Source organism: Ctenopharyngodon idella, chromosome 8 (assembly GCF_019924925.1).
Source record: "Ctenopharyngodon idella isolate HZGC_01 chromosome 8, HZGC01, whole genome shotgun sequence".
NCBI classification, from domain to species: Eukaryota; Metazoa; Chordata; class Actinopteri; order Cypriniformes; family Xenocyprididae; genus Ctenopharyngodon; species Ctenopharyngodon idella.
Genome location: NC_067227.1, coordinates 16,682,881 through 16,703,631, shown reverse-complemented (window position 1 = coordinate 16,703,631; position 20,751 = coordinate 16,682,881). Strand labels below are relative to the sequence as shown.

Here is a 20,751-nt window from a genome sequence, read left to right as displayed (position 1 = left end):
CGCTGTTGTCTTTGGCTTGCTTAGTCGGGGACACTTGACATTTGATATTTAACAGTGTTTTGATCTGCCTGCATCGACACCATTGTATGCGAACTGAACTGAGCTGGATGATGACATCACTGTTTACTCCAGTGCTGATATAGATAAATTAATTAAATTAATAACTATTGATTCTTACATCGGAATGAATCAATACTGAATTTACTTAAGATGGACAATGACACCATTTTCTTTAAGAGCTGCTGTGCAGCCAAAATTATATACCAGTTATCACTGTAAAGCTGCTTTGACACAATCTGCATTGTAAAAAGCGCTATATAAATAAAGGTGACTTGACTTGACTTATCAATATCAGTAATATAGTAGGCTTCCCAAAACATATTTTACTTTGAGATGTATGAATCAACTATTTGACCCTTCTTCTTCCTTTAGTTTTTAATTTTAGATTTCACTTCTTTTTAACAGTCCACATCTGTTCTGCATGATTGGTACAATCATCTGAGTTTCAGTTCATAAAATGTGAAGAAAAGAAAAAAAAAAAAGATCTCAATACGGTTCCTATGAACTCTGTAGTGAATGCAAAGGAATTATCTTCACTTCTGAGACCTTCTGGCATGGACAGGTCAACAAATTGACTAGGACAAACAATATGAAGACAGAGCAACATTGACTAAATATCAATGCTGAATTTATTGGCATGGTTTGTGGAAAGTGGTTGTCCTGATTCATTTGAATGGCCTCGATTAAACCAGGGCCCTTGAAACAACTCAAGTAATCCTTTTTCGTACTAACATACGAGGTCACAACATATGTCACCACAGATGAATATGTTGCCTTGCTTTGCAATATTGTACTTTTGACAGTGGCAAAGACTCTGACTGGATTGCAAGTACTGGATTGCAAAAACTGGTTTTCACTGATTTCGACATCTAACTAGTTTCATAGTTGAAAGTTTCTCTATTAATCCAAAATAAAATGATTGCAGTTATAATTATTGCATCACATATTGTCGTCCTATGTGTTTTTGTCAAGTCAAACACCCAAATTCAATCAAATACCCAAATTTTAATGATGAACAGTTTGAGAGTAGAGTAACTGATTTTTAGCTCCATATAGAGAAAGTATACATTTTTCTTTACTATTTAGATGTTTTCAGTTTGATATCATCACATCAAACAGCATTGCATTAATAATATATATTCTCATAAAAAACAAAACAAAAACAACAACCAAAAAAATAATAATAAAAAAAAACAAAGCAATGAAAATATCATAGAAAACAAACATCACAAATGTTTATGCTGGTGCTCTCAAAATAGTGGAATATTCTACACTTTCCTCTGTTGTGAATGTACATCTTGAAGAAGGATTAGTGTTTTCTGGACTGTGTATCTGCAAATTGGCATAAAGTTCAGATGGATCCTGGTGGGGCTTGAATTCCACCATAGAGTAGATGATGCCGTTCTGCTCCTGTGGAGATATGTTGAGCAGACAGGGTTTGATGATCAACCATCCATCCATGCAGGTTGATTGGGACACTTTTTGCCATTGAGATGACTGGGAAAAAGTGTCCCAATCAACCTGAATTCACACTATATCAAGCTGTTGCCTTTTACAGATGCTGATTACAGATCAACATACTGAGATATTATGAATAAGGAATGAAACAAGTTGTAAACAAGTTGTGGTTGAACTCAACGATCACCAAATGTCTATTTTACCCCAGAGTAAACCTTATTTATAGCACATTGCAGATGAATTTATTATAGAAATGGGAATTACTTTAAAACATAATCTGCAATTTAAAAATAATCTGAATCTTTAAATATCTTACATCTGATGTATGTTAAGCTGCTTTGAAATATCTTTGCTATATGGGACTAAATAAAAGTCATGTGTCAATAGAGAAAATATGTACAAACTCCTTACCATGGTGGTGTTAGCAGAACCACAAGTTCCACTTTTTTCTGTGGGTAAAAGAAAATGTGATAAATTCAACAAAATTTCAACCAATAATTGAAAATAATCATCATCCCTCCACCTACCTGTGGATTTTTTCTTCTTGGTCTTTAGAAGACACACAAGCAGTGTCATTGACATGACAGCAAACATCAGAACACTTAAAACAGCAGCGAGTGTGTAGAATGTTCTCCAGTCGTCACTGCTTAATGTGTAGTGGTACACAGATTAATGAGCATTAAGAGTTGGAATTGTAAGGGGTTCATATTTGTGACAAAATTGACCTGAGTTTCTCTGGCTCCTCAGGAACAGTGGCTGTTGATGGAGAAGATGACATCCAGACTGCTGGCTTGGTGGATGATTTTGGTGAGAGAGGAGTTGTATTTACTCCACTGTAATATTTTAAGTCTATTTGTGGAAAATACAAATATTTTTTACATTTTTTATTTTAAAATTTATTTTTTAAACATTAAATATTTAAATATTTTACAAACTATTATGTAATAATTATAGAAATACAACTTCCAAATGAGTATGATCAACACATAGCCAATATAAGACTGATCTCTCATGATTACAAAAATAATTATTAATTCTTATTCAATGTATGCAAAAACAAACAAACAAACAAAAACGTTTTTCTCAATCCTTAATAAATGAATGCAATTTAGAAATGCTTCTTAAATCTTACCAGAAACTGTAACTTCAACAACTTGATAGCTGTAAGGGTACCTCTTGACAGCACATCTGTATATACCAGCATCCATTACACTCAGGTCTGTAATTCTTACTTGAAAATGTCTATAGTTTTTACTGATGGATATTCTTCCTTTATACAGAGATGCAACTTGTCCTCTACTATTCACAAAGGGGACGCATACCGACTGTTCAAACTTACAGCAAACTTTTTCAAAACTATCATAAGATGAATGAAAGTAATAATTTAAATTAATTTGCCCTGATAAATAAAGCACATCGAGTCCTTCAGTTGGATCCGTTCCTGTAAAACATTTTCTGAACATTATTGATATTTTATTGCTGCTTCAAATGTTGTATTTTATTTGTAGTGTTATTATGAAAATTATTTATTTATTTCATTAATAAAAATTGAATGAAGGTTAATCCATAAACATTTTTAAATTTAGCTAAAATAATAATAAAAAATTGCTATTAAATTTAAATTACATACAATCCTAGTAATGCTTTCAGTATAATAACAGATTTAGCTCTATAATCTTTTAAAAAGAACAGAGAAAAAACAAGAACCATTCTCACCGTTCTTCAAGAGCACAAGAAGAAAGAAAATCAGCTTCATTTTCCTCTCTAATAGTTCAAATGTTCTCTAAAGCTGGACTGACTGTGGAGAACTTAGTTATGTTACAAATTGAGGAACAAACAATCTAAATATAAGACCATGAAGAACAACTGACAGGAAAAGGAAGTGTGGCCTTGTTTCTCGGTCAAAATGATGTTATTCAAATGTATTAATCAAGCCAGTCACCCAGTAATGAAGCCAGATATTTCTTTACCACCACAAACAGTTAATTGAGTATTTTGATTTCAGTACAAGTGGCATGTTTTCAAACATATCAGAAAATTATTTTCGACGGCTCTCTCAGCATATGAGCAACCATATAATGTTTAAACATTACATGTTATCTTAACCATATCTGCACAAAATTATATCCAATTTTATATCATCTAAGTCAATATATTTTGTTCTACCCACCATTAGGAGTATTGTTGTTAGATGTGTACACTATGACTGTCAATAGAATAAAATAAGTGTGATAAATATCATGATTTCCAATTTCCAACCATCATTTACACTGAAACAGTAATGTCAAATTCATATAGGCTATGTGACAAAATTTACCCAAGTTTCTCTGCATCGTTCTCAGAAACAATGACTATAGATGGAGAAGATGACATCCAGACTGCTGGCTTGATGGACGATTTTGCCGAGAGAGGAGCTGTATTTACTCCACTGAGATCTTTTAAGCCTATTAGTGGAAAACATAATTATTTCACAATTTATAAGAATACAACCTCCAAATGAGCATGACCAACAGGTAGCACAAATAAGACTGAAAGCTCTAATATTTAGGCTTGAGAAAGATTTCTCAATCCTTAATCAATGACTGAAAAGGCTTTAATTTAGAAATGGTTGCAAATCTTACCAGAAACTGTAACTTCAATACTTTCATAGGTGTCAGGGTATATTGTGACACCACATCTGTATATGCCAGCATCCATTACACTCGGATCTGTAATTCTTACTTCAAATTCTCCTTTGTAATTATTGCTGAATATTCTTCCTTCATACAGGGAAGCAACTCATCCTCTATTGTTCACAAAGCGGAAGCACTCCGACTGATCAAACTTACAGCAAACTACTTCAAAACTATTAAAATATGGGTTAAAGAAATATTTCCATTTAATCCAGACGTTCTCTAAAAAGCTGGACTGGCTCTTCATCTGAAATTTTTTTTAACCTGACACAGCTTGGGATGTCCAAGATGTCTTAATAATGTACACAAAGCATAAATAATGTCATACCACATACCGTTTTATATTCTGTTATGTTCTGTTCCCTTGTATTGCTTTGTAAAACCTGTAGAATATAATAAAATGATGACACTAAGAATATCAATGATAGATTTAGATAAAGAGGTTGCGATTTATTTGGTATGCATTCCTTTCAGCAGCCATCTCAAAGAAAAACAAATCTTTAAAACTTAAAAAGCTAAAGATGAAACAGCACATTTTACATAAAATGAAAACAAATGATCAATCCTCCTTTATAAGCACTTTAGCTACAGCTAGGAAGTGTTTCATAACAATGTTAACGTCAATCCTCCAGTCTACCATTTACACACTGTCTTTGAAGTAGCATTCACCATATTACATCACAGCAACATGTAGAATTATATACAGGATTCTCTATACAGGCTGCTCTCAGCTTTCGTGTTTCTTTTTCTTTACAAGGCAAAACACTGTAGGCACACAAAGATAAATGCTCTAAATATTTACAATGGCATAAGTTGTATAATTTGCAGAGAGGATCTAACTGTACATTCACCCTCTTGCTAATTTAAGTCTGTGGAATAACTCGTCAGAGTTTGTGATGTCCACTGCAGTCATCTGTACTCGAGACGAGCCGCAGATGCTCTGTCTGTGTGTCGGTGCTGTTAAATAATAGTCAAAGTGTGTGTCTTGTTTTTACTCCTCGGTAAAAGTGATGACGTCATACTGGATGCCCTGCTGTTGCAGCTGCTCCAGTTGTTCAGGTGTGGCCTCTGTGTAAACCGTCTGAGCCTGAGCCATGGCTGCGTCTGCAACAGCTACACACACAAACATCATTACATCACCTATGATTCTTCGGCACATTACGAGTGATCGAAACGTCTATGGTAAGTGTAAAAGGTGAAAGGTCATACCAGTGACAGCGGAATGGGCGGCTGCCTCCAGGTCCTCAGGGGCGACAACCTGCTGCTCGCCAGTGATGGGGACGTACTGGATCTGTCCATCCTGAGACAGAGCAATCTGAGAAAAAACACAGAATACATTTACACATGAACCAGTTTTTCTGTTTTCACTGTTAAAGCCAGTTAGGTAACGTCTACACATTCACTACCATTTCCAAAGTCCCCAAACTTTGGAAATGGTCAGTTTCTTTTGTTTTTGTTTTAAGAAAAAAATGTGATGTCCTTTTCAACTTTTCATTCAAAGAATCCTAAAAAAGTATATCACTGTTTATACAAAAATATTAAGCAGCACAACTGTTTTCAACATTGATAATAATAAGAAATGAGCACTAAATCAGCATATTAGAATGATTTCTGAAGGATCATGTGACTAAAGACTGGAGTAATGATGCTGAAATTTTTTTTGCCATCACAGGAATAAATTACATTTTAAAATATATTAAAATAGAAAACTGTTATTTTAAATTGTAATAATGATAACATTAATAATTCACAATATTACTGTTTTTACTGTATTTTTATCAAATAAATGCAGCCTTGGTGAGCATTAGAGACTTCTTTTAAAAACATTGAACATACTTCTGATCAATCTCACTTTATTAAAATAACAAAGAGGTTTCATATGCTGTCATCAACAACAAAGCTGCACATGGAGGCATTTAGCATTATGAAAGAAAGAAAACAAATAATTTAAAGTCTGAAGACATGAACAGCTCAAAATAGAATCTCTGAGTTATTATATTGTAATTAATTCAGACATGCCATTAATGTAGCATAAACTAAGCTGTAATGTAAAAAGCATGTTTGTATTCTGCTCTGGGCTCAACCTGTTGCTCCTGCAGAAACGTCCCATCATGCTCGTACTGAATGTGAGCGATCCGCCCATCCTCCATCTGCAATTCACAATCAGATTTTTTTTTTTGTCATAATGTTAAGATATAGCGTCTAACAGACCATGAATGAAACTGAAAATGCTTTTAAGTTAGCAGGTACAGACCAGATGAGTCTGTTCGTAGCCAGAGAACTGTTGTGGACCCTTGTGTAAAGAGCACATACTAACCTGAATGTGGTTTCCGTCAGATACCACCACATATTCCCGTGGGAGAAGGTGTTGAACTCCATCCTGAGAGATGATATACTGGACCTGAGAAAATACAGGGCAGAAGCAGGCACCAAAATTTACATTCAACATGAGTACTACTAAAGGTCTTGAAAACTAATTGACAACAGAACACGAATGTGTGCTTCATATACAAGTTAGGGGCCAGTAAGATTTTTAAATGTTTTTGAAAGCAATGTCTTATGCTCACTCTATTTGATAAAAAATACATTAAAAACATTAATATTGTGAAATATTATTACAATTCAAAATAACTGGTTTTCTATTTTAAAATGTAAACTTTTTCCTGTGATGCAAAGCCCAATTTTCAGCGTCATTACGCTAGTCTTCAGTGTCACATGATCCTTCAGAAATCATTCTAATATGCCGATTTGATGCTCAAGAAACATTTCTTCTTATTATCAATGTAGAAAACAGACATGCTCCTTAATATTTTTATATTTTAATATTATTATTAAAATATTATATTATTATTATTATTATTTTAATATAAATATAAAAAAATCTTACCAACCCCAAACTTTTGAGCAGTAGTGTAATATGACTTTCGCTGGTTGTCAGAATAAAGCCCTAGAAAATGAGTTGTACCTCAGTGACCTGATTGTCTCCAGTCATTAAGTGCTGTACCGTCTGTCCATCTACTGTTGTGATCTGCTGAATATATGTCGCCTCCTCCTGAGAAATGTAGAATTTTGTCAAAAACAAGCTAAACGTGAAACTTGAATCTACCTGAAGGCTGATATAAGAGAATAATCAAAACTGTATTACATACAAATTAAAATGTAATAAGCTATTCTTTGATTGGCCAAAAAGAATCAATTACATAAAGGATGAGAATGAGAGAGTGTGTCCGGTGTGGACTGAGCAATTGCGCAATACCTGGTCAGAAAGCGACTGATCCTGGGCCACAATGATGTGTTCCTGACCCAAAGCCTGCTGCAACCTCTCCGGACTGATGACTGTCTGACCCGCCTGCAGATCTAGAGAACATGGGAAAAAGAAATATTATAAGTAAAATGAAGAACAACAGAAGCTTAAAGTGCCCTTATTATGCTTTTTCGGATATTACCTTTTGTTATATAGCCGTTTGTGAATATAAAAGGTCGGCAAAGTTTCAAAGATCAAAGAGCACGATAAATGGAGTTATTGTCTCTCAGCCTGAAATGAGTTGTCAATAATTCCAGTCTTACTTCCTGCACGAACCTATTTGTAACAAATTTGCATAATGCCAGCCTAGGATCTGCATTGGCTGCCTGCAAACAATGTCTACTTTGACCCGCCCTCAAACACTGTAGTTGTAGCTGAGGCCTGGAAGAGTTTGGTTTGTGTTGTCGACAATATCAAGAAGATGCTGTTTCTTGGGCTGCGAATGTTCAAAAGCAAATCCACTTTGCATAGACTCTAAAGGATTAGGATTCAGTCTCGAATTGATAAGGTTTGTTTATAGTTTATCGCCATAATATCTACCCATGACTATATTCATGGAGAGAAAAAAGTGAAAGATATAAAAATCAAATAAAAAATATAAAACATCAAAATAAAAAGGTAAGTCAAGAAAATATTTATAAGATGTTTTTAAGGTTTATCTTTGATAAATATTCTAAAACTAAAACTGGTTTCACTTCATTAAAAATCTTTTTTATAGAATCAACTGAAAAGTAAAGAGTCCTAATGGAGTTCAAGACAAGACATCCTTCAAAATATGTATCTGCAATAAAGAACAAGAGGGGTGTAAAGGAGGATCTTCACTCATTAACAAAAATGTATTGGTTAGTCTGGAGTGGCCTGTTCAACAGCAAGTGTAGATAATACGGTCCCTGCGATTTTCAAAATGGACAACATTTTTCACCAACCACAGGATTGATTTTGTAAAACGAATTGATAAAGTAAAACCGCCGCCATCATTATTCTCGTATCATTGGGAAAACAATGAAGCCTCTGGAGTGGAAATTCAGATATTTTAATAGGCATTTTGTTTCTGACATGCACAGTAAGTGGTAAACCAATCACAACAGACTGGGCCATCCGACCAATCAGAGCAGAGTAGACTCGTGCAATAAGTCTAAAGAGACCTCAAACCGTTTCAGACACAGACTCTGAGAAAAGAGGTGATGCTGCAATGTATATTATGAGAACATTAAAGTGTTTTTTGACATTGGATGCATATAAACCTATTGTAGGAGACCTCTAAAACAACATTAGGAACCTTTAAAATAGCATAATGGGGTACAAGAAATGTGAAATAATCCAAACAGGGCTGTGTGTCTCACTATGTCAGCACTTACTCTGTAGTGTGGCTAAAGCTTCTTCATCGCTGTTAACGATGATGGTCTGCTGAGAGGGGACAGAGCGGGTTTTACGGGGCGAAGGTTCCTGAGTGTGAAGCCTTTCCATGTGAAACTTTAGATGGCCGTTACGGTTAAACCTAAAAGAGAAACTCAGAGCACTGAGAAGCTGCAGAGGTCTGTGTGTATACATGTTGTTTACATTGAGTAGGAGAAGCGTTTATGGTTGTAGAACTGTATACCAATAATGCAAACAGTAAAAATTCTGTGATAAATCAATTCTATTATCATTTTAACAATGGTTTCTCATTTGTTCCCTCACCTCTGGCCGCAGACCTGACAGGCGTAAGGCTTCTCATTGGTGTGTGTCATCATGTGGCGTCTCAGGTCTTTCTTGTTTTTAGAAGCAAAACTGCAGCTGGTGCATTTATGAGGTCTCAAATATGCGTGCATGGCCATGTGAGACTAAGATCATAAAAAAGAAGTAGTATTTAACACATAAAATGGTTTTGGACAGGTAAGAAAAAAAATCATAGGCACTGAATTAACACTCATACCACATGACCAACACACCTTGACTTCTGGCCAAGAAGGTGCTGTAAAGTCACAGTCTGGACACTTGAATGTTTTGGGGTCTATGTGCGCCCTCTTGTGGTTCTCCATGTCCGAGCGGCCGTGGAAAGCCTCCATGCAGATGCGACAGGAGAAGCGTTTGGTGTTGAACTGTTGAGAAGGGGGCGATGGACACAGGGAAGGGGAACCTGGAGCTTCACTGCTTAGCTGCAGGAAGAGAAGTTCGTCAATTTATCTTTCCACTGGAAGGAACCTAACATTGGTTATTCCATCTGTGAAGTAGCAAAACCCAGTCTCACCTCTACCTGCTGCAGGACTCCATCAGTCAAGCCTGAGCTCAGGAAAAACTTCTCTTTATTCTCTTTGAGAGGTGTAGAGATGGACAAGGGCTCCGTGCTCACTTCCATGACCTGAGGCTCTGCTGAAGGCTCCTCTAAACTGCTGCCAAACACACGCACATCATCTTAAAGGGTTTATATGACATTTATAGGCTTTACAGTGGCTGTTTTTGACATGCAGTAGTACCTGTGTGCCGTCTCGTCGGAGGCCTGCTCAACCACACTGAAATCTGCTCCCTCGTATGTACCGATGCCAATCTGTGTCACTTCCTGCGACACACCAGTTGTCTCCTCTTGCTCCACGGCCCCTGTAGCCGCCTCAAACGCCTCCTGAACCAGAGTGTCCCCATTTTCTGACACATGGAAGGTGACGATCTTTTGAGGCTCACTCCCAGAGCCAGCTCCGGGCCACGTTCCCGTCTCTAGAGTCTTACCGTCTGTTTTTAGCACCGCCACCTGAGAAGAGTGAAGAGTCTGATCAAGACAGATTATAGGATCTATATTTAGATACAGATATATAATGAACAAAATGTTAAATTATTTTATAGATTCATGTACATATGATATGTGATGATATGATTAATCAGTCATATAGTAAATACTAATTCTAGTTTAACACTGTGATGCATACATATGACATTAATTCACTTACTGATACCTCTTCATCCAATAAATGCCATATTAATTAGGCATTTATAACATTATTCTATATTCCAGTAGAAGACAGTACAGTACCTGCAGTTCTCTGGCGTTACTCATGTTTAGCAACAGATCTAGAGCATTCTGGGCTGAGAGGTCTGTAGTCTGGGCTGTGAAAGAAGGTACAGTTTACATTTAACACCATAAGCTGAATATTAATATAATGAGGTGAATGATAAAATATGTGTAGATGAATTCATAATCACACACTATATTTTATATGGGTTACAACCACAAATGTAATGTACTGATAACTTTTTTACTGACCTTGCTCATAAATGATGGTAGTGTTTCCCAGTGCATCTTGGGATACAGATGTGTTCCCTATGGACTCCATGGTTTGGAGAGTAATGGGGTTTACCGTTACCTTCAGGTGTAAAAACAAATTATATATATATATATATATATATATATATATACACTGTATATTCAGATAAATACATGTATCTATTCGGATAAAACCGAATAAAACCTTTTGTAAGATATCATATCGTACAAGTTTTAAATAGACATATAAATTAGACATATAGTAAGAGCTGGTTTCTGAGAGACGCACAGAGAGGGTAAAAGGCTATTTAATTTGCGCTTGTTTCATTCATAGAGCTTAGACTCACTCACTTCACACACTCATTATTGCGTTTTACAGACAGACAGACAGATGCTGTGTTTTCCTTCCATACAAAAGCATCAATATGCATATCCATGTACTCACAATGGTCCCCTGAAATCCCTGGGATTCTTGCTGTAATTTCAGCTCCTCAATCTCCTCCATGGTGAAAACGGGTGTCTGCCGTCGACGAATTGGCTCCTCTGGGTGGGATCGACTCCACTCATCGAAGGCCTCGGGGTGGCGACACTGCACATGCAGCCGCAGGTTCTTTCTATGTCTTGTTGTGAAGTGGCACATGTCGCAGGAGAAGGGCTTTTCACCTGAGCAGGGGTTAAATATGGACAGACATGAGTGATCAGGAAACCTTCTTACTGTCAACATTTGAAACATTCCTTATCTTTACGTGACTCACCAGTGTGTTTAATAGCAATGTGGGACACCAGGAAATCCTCTTTACTCGTGGAGTATTTGCACTCTTCACATTTGAAAGGTTTGTCATTGGTGTGGGACAGCTGGTGATTGAGCAGGTGCTTCTTGTCATTGCAGGTGTACTCACAAAACTCACACTTAAACCTGACAAAGAAGATGAGAAAAATAGCTACCTTTACAATATGTTTAACAGTGGAGTTTTTAAGAGAAACAAACATATACACTGAGTCCTGACATCTCACTTACGTGCTGTTGCCACAGTTTTGTATGTGCGTGAGAAGATGCATTTTGAAAGTGTAGCGCTTCTTGAAGGATTTCCCACACTGCAAAGCAAACACATTTATACTAGTGTTAGCATAGCAAATATCCAGGGCTGTGTTTCCCAAAATCATCATCATGTTTTCTACAATCTGTTTAGGCTTATTCATTGATTCATCAAAACTAGTTTAATTAACAAAATTCAAATGCTTAGCTGCAGCATATAATAACTTTACCTTGTCACACATGTGAGGTTTCTCCGTGCTGTGTGTCTTCATGTGCTGCGTCAGGCGTTTCTGCATGGGGTACACGCGGCAGCAGATGGGGCATGGAAACTCGGACACTTTGGGAACCTGTGAAGGATTTCCACAAGACTGCTGTCGCATGAAAAACTACCCTCATCAAACCACTCAGAGCTAACTTAAACTGATACATCATCACCCGGTTTCACAGACAGCGCTTAGATTAATCCAGGATTAGGCCTTAGTTCGATTAGGACATTTAAGTAGCTTTTATAAATGTGCCTTAGAAAAAAACATTACTGGTGTGCATCTTGAGACAAAACAATGACACTGACATATTTTAAGATACGCCAGTGCAACTTGCTTTCAGTTAAATCAGCTCAAACATGCATTTTAATCTGGGACTATTCTTAAGCCTTGTCTGTGAAGCCAGGCACATGTCAATAAAAGGATAATTTTGATTAAATGTGATTGTTTGTTGATGTTTTACATCTTGATTCTTACCATATCTGTCTTCCGACTCCTAAAAGAGAAGAAACAAGAACATTTATTAATAATCAAATCAGGTTATGTCAGGTTTGAGTTTTAAATTAATAAAATGTTTTATTTTCATAATCTGCACAATTTCAAAGGGACAGACACAATGCAGCCTGATAGAATTTTTTAGAATTACATTTTTAATAGGCCAATTAAATTCCTGTATCCCAAATTCCTGACTGTAAATGTGAAAATCTGCTATAACCGAATTTTGCCATCTTATAAAATTTAAACTAGCATATAGATGACCTCAAGAGTTTGACGAAATAAAATTCATGACGAGTGATTGATAAAAAAGAACACATTTTCAGTTCTTACTTGCTTTTGTTGTGGACGGCTGAATGCCGGATCACATCTTTCTTGTAAACACTGGAGTAATCACATACCTCACATTTGTAAGGTTTTGTACCTTCATGATTGAACATGTGCTCCTATAGGATAATAAGAAATGCAGAACAATGACTAAAGATAATATATTTATTTAGACACTGAAGCACATATTATACAAATATTTACATAAAAATATTTTGAAATTATAACTAATAATTAACTAAAAGTGACCAAAAAAATATTTTTATGGGTTTGTCAGATGAAGGACTCTAGTTCTTACCTTCAGTGAGGACCACCGTTTGCAGCGGTAGCTGCACTGCAGGCACTTGAAGCGCTCAGGGTCGTTTCCCTCATGAGAATCCACGTGGAATCTGAGATCCTCTTGTGACAGAAAGCGAGAGCCACAGATCCAGCAGTTATGAGGCCTCAGCAGAGGCTTAAGAGATCTGTAGTATTTACTTAAAAAAGATAAATGAGATATTGACTGTCCAGAATATGTGGTTACATTGGATTATAAATTAAGATAATTTGTGTCAAACAGACAAGTCAAATCAATCAAATGTTGTGGATTAACAAAAAGTAGTGCCGGCATTACATACTTGCGATTCATGTACTTTTTGTACTTCTTCTGAAGAAAACGTTTTGAAGGCCGGCCTCGTTTTTTGGGCAAAAATTCCAGGTCATCAGGGCTTGTGTTTGATGAGGGATCTTTGTTCTCTGAATCTGACTGGCTGACGCCTGGTTCCGCTGCCGTCCCATTGGATAATGAGGAAGTTCCATTCTCCAATCCAGAGGAACTTGCTTCTTCAGGAGCCTGAGGGTCCTCTGCATTGTTTGTTTGAGACACTGCTGGTGACTCTGTTTCATACATAGGTGAAAATAAGAGACCAATGAAAAAGTTAAGTAGATTTATGACTTTATGAGTAAAAATTACTAGCTATTTTAATATTTACTTATATTTGGTGACCCAAAAAGCTAAATTAACATTGACCTGACTCAGGAAGGAATTTGCGGGGTGGCCCCACCATCCTGCGGGGACGTTTCCGTGAGGTAGAGGAAGATGATGAAGAGCAGGAAGGAGGAGTGGTGTGACTGGCAGCCAATTTGGGCCTGGCCTCTTCTTCAGCTGGCTTGTAATCACTGTCACCTGAATGCAAATAAAACTGCATTAAAAAACAGAAAATTATGAAATAGAGAATGCAAACTGCACTCCATTAACCTTGATCATCAAGAGCGCCCGCATCAATGATGTCATCTTCTTCCTCTTCTGGCGGCTCCTCCTTTTTGACCGCTGCGACCGCTCGTGCTTTGCTTTCGGCCTTTCGAGGACGTCCCCGTCCACGTTTCTTTTGGCCTGGAACACCTGCATGTGAGATAGCACATCCTTAACAAGAGAACCTAAAGAAAACTGTATGCATAAATCAAGACCTGATGGAAACTTAAAGTCAGCATGAAACTGAATTTTCCTACTTTACCTGTTGGTTTAAAGTGTTTGTCTCTCATATGGTTGATGAGCGTATCCTTAGAGACACTTTTATATGGGCACATCTTACACCTAAACTGCTGTACGATCACAACTTCCATCATTTCCTCCAGTTCGGCCATGTCTGGGGTTCTGTGCCCGGACTCAACCACCACCCCAGACTCCACTGCTTCAGGCTCTGGGTGGGTGGAATAGGTCCCACTGCTACTTATGTATGGGCCAGGCAAGTTATCATTGCAGTCCATTTGATCGGTGAGCTGGGACCCCATTGTGTCAGCCAGGGAGTGGCGAACAGTGCCCTCATCGGCATATAGTGAGCCCTGCGGCATGTAGGAGTGCTGGGGCTCTTCTACCACACTTCCTTCCTGCTCCGAGGCTGAGACGTGCTCCCTATCATCCATGCTACTGTCGATATAACGTGAATGCTGTGGCTGCTCCGCCCTCTCTGCATCGTACTCCAAAAACCCATCACTGCACTCTACGACATAGCGAGAGGAGCGAAACGAGCGTCTCTGAGGGCTACCGTTCGTTCCGCTGCACTCTGCTGCATAACCCCGTAGAGGTTCTTCCGAGTCAGCCACGTTGTAGCCGGTGACCCCAGAATGACGTGAGGTCTGGTCTGGTTCGGCTCCTGAGCACTCAATGTACCGAGCCTCCCTGGTCTGGTCTGGGTCATCTCCTCCACTGCATTCTATGTACTGGGAGTGCTGAGGCTGGTCTGGGCGGCTGCAGCTGCTGCTGCTGTCGTCGTGCTCACGGTATCCAGAGTGTCCAGGCTGGTCGGGTTCCACGCTGCCCTGCGGGTTTTCTGACAGGTCTGCCTGGTCCAGGCAAGTGGAGGTGGGTCCATCTGCAAGGGCTTCAATGGCAATGCGGTTCGACAGCGCAGAGGAAGACATCCGAGCCACCATAGGAGCTCCTACACACAGTGAACAAAGAAAATGGCTGAATATCTAAAAACTACCCCACTTCTCTTTTATCTCTTCTAACTTCTTTGATTTTTAAAGGGATAGTCCACACAAATAAGAAAATTCTTTCATCATTTACTCACCCTCATGTCATTCCAAACCAGTATGACTTTCTTTCTTTTGAACTGTTCTGGTTCTATTGATTTCCACTGTATTTTTTGCCCATACAACGTAAGTAACTGAAACTGTTTGGTTACCAAGATTCTTCAAAATATCTTTCGTTCCACAGAAGAAAGTCAGTCATACAGGTTTGGAATGACATAAGGGCGAGTAAAGAATTTTTGGGTGAACTGTCTCTTTGAGTTCATTTGAAAAAGTTCTTTCCTGCAATGAGTGTGGCAGTAATACAAGTGCATTTAGGTAAAACAATACATTAATTAACATTAAAATATAGATTTGTCATACAGATTATGCTAAGAACAAGAACAAAAGGGAATTTTACTACAAGGTTACTAATGACAGTGCCATATGAATGGATAATTTAGCCAAACATGAAAAATCTGCCATAATCTATTCATGCTCACATTGTTTAAAACCCATTTGATTTGCATTTTTCTGTGGAACACAGAAAAGTCATGTAGCATAGTGGTTCTCAAGTAAATATAACAATTATAATTTAAATAAAAAAATAGAATTCCAGAGGTTTGGGAGTGAATTAATATAAGAAATATATTGATTTTTTGGTAACTTTAGCTTATTTCTTATTTTTTATTTATTTATTTTTTAAATCATTCATCACTAATTGAATCACTAATTCATCATTAATTTCAATATTTATCACTATTTTTATGGTATGTTTTTAATAGTTTTACAGCCCCAGTTCCTATCCACCTTCATTATATGGAAAACAGCAGACTGGACAGCTAAATAACTTTTTTTGTGTTCCATTGAAAAAGAAATTAATTTACTTTCGATTGACATGAGTCTAAGTGAATGATGTCAGAACTTTCATTTTTTGCTAAACTATCCCTTTAATTTAATTTAATTTAATTTAATTTAATGGAAAACCTAAACCTTGGCTGCATCTGAATATGCATACTTCCTTACTATAGGGTAGGTGTGTTAAAGACAGTACGTGAAAAAAGTAGTATGTCCAAATTCACAGTATTCATAAAGTAGCTGGATGACTTACTACTTCTGGCAAGATTCTGAAGTGCGCATCCAATAAACACTTTACTATCCCATGAGGATACGAGAGAGGATTTGTGAATGGCAGCGAAGCGACGCAACTGATGCTGTATGTCACGTCCGGATTACATTCATACTAAACACATTCATATTATGCAAAACATACCTTTTTAACAGTTGTGAAGTAAGTACTTTTTCAAAAGAAGCACCGACTCAATAATATGCGATTTCGGACGCAGCCCTAAACTTTGAACTCTGGGGATCTTTCTCACCATAAAAAGGTAAATAGAAATTATATATATATATATATATATATATATATTGTTTAATTCAAATACTTTGCACATATTCATGAAGTGTCCTTTTCATTCATTCACATAAATATCGATTCACCTGCATATTCTCTGCAGTATTTGCACGAGAGCTGTGTTGCACAACATTTCTAATTCATTTTCTAAATAATTCTTAAATATTCTATTCTTTTTATATTGTTTTATATTTTATTAATTGTAATTACCTAGTCTGTGATTTAGGTCTACTGCTATAGTCTCAAATCCCCCAAGGGATGAATACAGTTGTCTTGTGATAGCGCCTTTCTGGGTCACTTAAGTACTTTATAAACACATTATAAGCTTACCAGCAAAACTACAAGCCAACGTGGTCTCCGCATTAAATTTACTTAAAAAAACATAATCTAAACCATTTGATTTCTCCCACAAGCCAACTGATACCAAACTCTCCCCACCAGAGCACCCATTTGGCTGTTTTTGGGACATAAAACCTGACATCTCTTGACTCAAACTTCTCAAGGACATCAAGTTCCTGGTCGTTGCTCAAACGTGTCCTTGCAGACGTTTTAATGTTGAGCACACTAACAGCTTTATAGAGAAAATGTCGCTGCAATATATCATAATAACACTTGAGACCCCGTATGGACTGTGGCTACTCATGTTCTCACCATCATCAGGACCTTGGAGTATCAGATACTGTGTAGTCTCTGCACTGCCGTCCTCTGCGCTTGTAACTGCAATACATCCTGTAAAATTGGCATAGAAACACAGTATTTACATACCAAATAAACTTCAAAGATGACAATGTCTACCATATCAACTACCTTGAGTGTAATGAAAATAAAGAGACAAGGTTTCCTACCATTCATAATGTCAGGTCCAATGGTGGATTCAATGATCTTATCAATAGCTGAGCCAAGATCTGAAGAGGTTGAAGCAGTGGAATCAGAAACCATCATCCCTCCTTCAGAAACAGCACTGGAGTGCACCAGGACCTGGACAGACTCCGACACCAGGACCGATTGTGTCACCGTGGAGACGCTGGACACACTGGTTGACTGGGCGACAGAAGAGGAGTCTGGGAGATGAACTCTTTGGACATCTGTACTGGAGCTTGTCTCTGGGATAAACACCTACAAAACACACACCCGCCCCCCAAAACATTTTAAAATGAAGAATAACACACTAACATGTGGAGCTACACAGATGTGTGGATTGCTTGTCTTACCACAAGTCCCTCTGAGCTCTGTCCTACGTGACAGTCTGATTCTGGGGCCGTGGCGGCAGGAGGAGCGGCTGCATCGCTGCTATCGGCTGACATGGCTTCTGAAGACTCCATGCCCATGCCGCTTTCTGACGGCTCCTCCATCCCAGAATGCCCCACATCACTGCTGCTCTCCACCTCCATGTCATCAGAATCCATCTCTGCTCTATGGGAAAGTGTCTGTCACTAGGTTACGCAGCACCAAATGTGTCCTGAATGATACATGCTAGGGCATGGATGACGTATGGTCAAGTGCATAATGACAAGTGTAAGGAAGTATAATCATTTTTTTTTTTTAATGTAAAAATTATTTTGATGAATAAAAGTGATTTTGTGGATGTTCAGTATTTAAATTTTTATATGAATAATATATATATATATATATATTTAATTATTCAACATACACTACCGTTCAAAAGTTTGAGGTCAGTAAGATTTTGCTTTTCAAAGAAATTAACTTTAATTCAGCAAGGAAGGATGCCTTAAACTGATCTGAAGTGACAGTAAAGACATTTATAATGTTACAACAGCTTTCTATTTTAAATACATGCTGTTCTTTTAAACTTTCTATTCATAAAAAATCCCCCTCAAATAATGCATAATGGTTTCCATAAAAATATTAAGCAGCACAACTGTTTTCATCATTGATAATAATGGTTCTTGAGCAGCAAACCAGCATATTAGAATGATTTCTGAAGGATCATGTGAAACTAAACACTGGAGTAATGACTGCTGAAAATTCAGCTTTGCCATCATCAATAACATTTTACAACATTACTGTATTTTTGATCAATTAAATGCATTCTGTGTGTGTATAAGTGACTCCTTTTGAAAAACTAAAAAAAAACTTTTGAACTTTACTGTATACATAAATTATATTTTAATTATGTTACATAGATTTTCCAAGTGTTTTCACAGTAATCTGTGTGGAAATAAAAAGGTAAATAGAAATTATATATATATTTTGTTTAATTCAAATACTTTGCACATATTCATGAAGTGTCCTTTTCATTCATTCACATAAATATCGATTCACCTGCATATTCTCTGCAGTATTGGCACGAGAGCCGTGTTGCACAACATTTCTAATTAATTTTCTAAATAATTCTTAAATATTCTATTCTTTTTATATTGTTTTATATTTTATTAATTGTTATTACCTAGTCTGTGATTTAGGTCTACTGCTAAAATCTCAAATCCCCCCAAGGGATGAATACAGTTGTCTTGTGATAGCGCCTTTCTGGGTCACTTAAGTACTTTATAAACACATTATAAGCTTACCAGCAAAACTACAAGCCAACGTGGTCTCCGCATTAAATTTACTTAAAAAAAAAAACAATCTAAACCATTTGATTTCTCCCACAAGCCAACTGATAACAAACTCTCCCCACCAGAACACCCATTTGGCTGTGTTTGGGACATAAAACCTGACATCTCTTGACTCAAACTTCTCAAGGACATCAAGTTCCTGGTCCTTGCTCAAACGTGTCCTTGCACACGTTTTAATGTTGAGCACACTAACAGCTTTATAGAGAAAATGTCGCTGCAATATATCATAATAACACTTGAGACCCCGTATGGACTGTGGCTACTCATGTTCGTTTCATTCACTGCTAAGCGCGAATATGTGCTGCCCTTCTTCCTGCCTGCTCGCGCAACGCCATTTTCCCTCCCGCCGCTCCGAGTTTATTTTTTCCGCTCAGGCGATATGAAGAACCGCTCGGGGACCTCGAGGGCCTGCGTGAGCAGGGAGAGCCAGTCCGCCCGAATGTTTTTCTCTCGGCCATCATGGAAGAAGCTGTATTTGTAAACAATTTGCCCCCACTATTTTGAGCTAGGAATTTTTCTTACCGTAAATGGACGTCTGTTTTGCTCTTCAAGCTCGCGAATAAGGCGAAATAAATAAATCTTTGAAAGCGAATAGTTGCTATGCTTTCTAGTCGGGCGCCATCAGCGTCTCCTCGCTTCCTGTCCTCAGAGTTGGCCGGAACTCATTTATCCGTCATGGGGAAAAGACGAGTGGGATAAACGCTTAATCGGTTTTATAATGTATTGTGAATCATATAAAAACTCATGTTTTATCTAGAGAACACGTATATCGACTATTTTGCTTAATTTTTTAAGTGTTTTGTTAAGTAATGGTGTGAACCGAAGGACTATTGCTCTGAGAGGATGAAACCGCTGAATGTCTCGCGGATTAATATGACGCGAGTTGTTTATCTTACGATTTTTATTTTTTAATTACGCCAAAATAAAAATTTCTTTGCGCAGATTGAATGCAAAGGGTCACATGGTATTCATGATTTAATTTGCATTCTGTTGAATCTTTGCTGTGGGTATAAATGTAGCATTATACCTTATACTATAGTGCATGCTATCGTCCTGTGATTAATATGTATGCTTTTTCGATTTTGAATGTAAATTTTAATTCTACAATTAGTCTAACTCTTTTACTTATTTTAGCATTCTCTCGTTAAGTATCAAAGACGGCACAACATTTTTACAGGGGGGAAAAAAAACCAACATATATTTGAATGCCAAAAGTCCCCCTGAACTGTACAAGAGAATTTTTAGTACTTTCCTCATAAGCAGTTTTGGCAGTTTTTTTTTTTTTTTTTTTTTTTTTTGTTATATACAGCCACTTTATGAATGATTGTATTTTCAACTGATTACTGCTGTAATAAATTAAACACAAGTATGTGTGGTGGTTGTGTGTGATTGTGTGCATTTATGACACCCCAAAAAAAGGG

The 20,751-nt window shown here is 37.3% G+C and overlaps 1 protein-coding gene across 10 annotated transcripts; it reads right to left on the bottom strand.

Annotated features, from left to right (window-relative positions):
* Positions 1-2,045: 2,045 nt before the first annotated feature.
* Positions 2,046-20,745, bottom strand: LOC127517209 (zinc finger protein 335-like). Of its 10 annotated transcripts, none has more exons than XM_051902516.1 (32): positions 19,853-20,745; positions 17,966-18,167; positions 17,600-17,870; positions 17,406-17,483; positions 14,344-15,270; positions 14,088-14,231; positions 13,860-14,015; positions 13,468-13,726; positions 13,149-13,326; positions 12,857-12,969; positions 12,506-12,524; positions 11,996-12,133; positions 11,748-11,824; positions 11,485-11,645; positions 11,175-11,392; positions 10,730-10,829; positions 10,499-10,572; positions 9,951-10,237; positions 9,725-9,866; positions 9,426-9,632; positions 9,175-9,317; positions 8,853-8,992; positions 7,447-7,547; positions 7,156-7,242; positions 6,508-6,591; positions 6,275-6,340; positions 5,400-5,505; positions 4,140-5,303; positions 3,235-3,962; positions 2,651-2,959; positions 2,244-2,367; positions 2,046-2,161 (listed from the first exon to the last, which is right to left on the bottom strand). In XM_051902516.1, the coding sequence occupies exons 2-28, from the start codon at positions 18,158-18,160 to the stop codon at positions 5,182-5,184; spliced, it is 4,593 nt and encodes a 1,530-aa protein (XP_051758476.1). In that variant the 5' UTR covers positions 18,161-18,167; positions 19,853-20,745; the 3' UTR covers positions 2,046-2,161; positions 2,244-2,367; positions 2,651-2,959; positions 3,235-3,962; positions 4,140-5,181. The 10 variants fall into 10 exon arrangements, with proteins under 10 accessions (XP_051758476.1, XP_051758481.1, XP_051758475.1 ...); XM_051902521.1 differs by having other exon boundaries at positions 2,651-2,706; XM_051902515.1 differs by having other exon boundaries at positions 2,046-2,367.
* Between the last annotated feature and the right edge of the window lie 6 nt (positions 20,746-20,751).

Bases quoted from the DNA above. Each gene is read 5' to 3' on its own strand.
- LOC127517209 (XM_051902517.1), bottom strand. From the start codon at position 18,160: ATGGATTCTGATGACATGGAGGTGGAGAGCAGCAGTGATGTGGGGCAT. The intron at 15,271-17,405 runs GTGAGAACATGA...CACTGTGTGTAG, and splicing joins ACTCCAAGGTCCTGATGATG to GAGCTCCTATGGTGGCTCGG. The intron at 9,633-9,724 runs GTGAGACTGGGT...CTCTTCCTGCAG, and splicing joins GAGTCCTGCAGCAGGTAGAG to CTAAGCAGTGAAGCTCCAGG.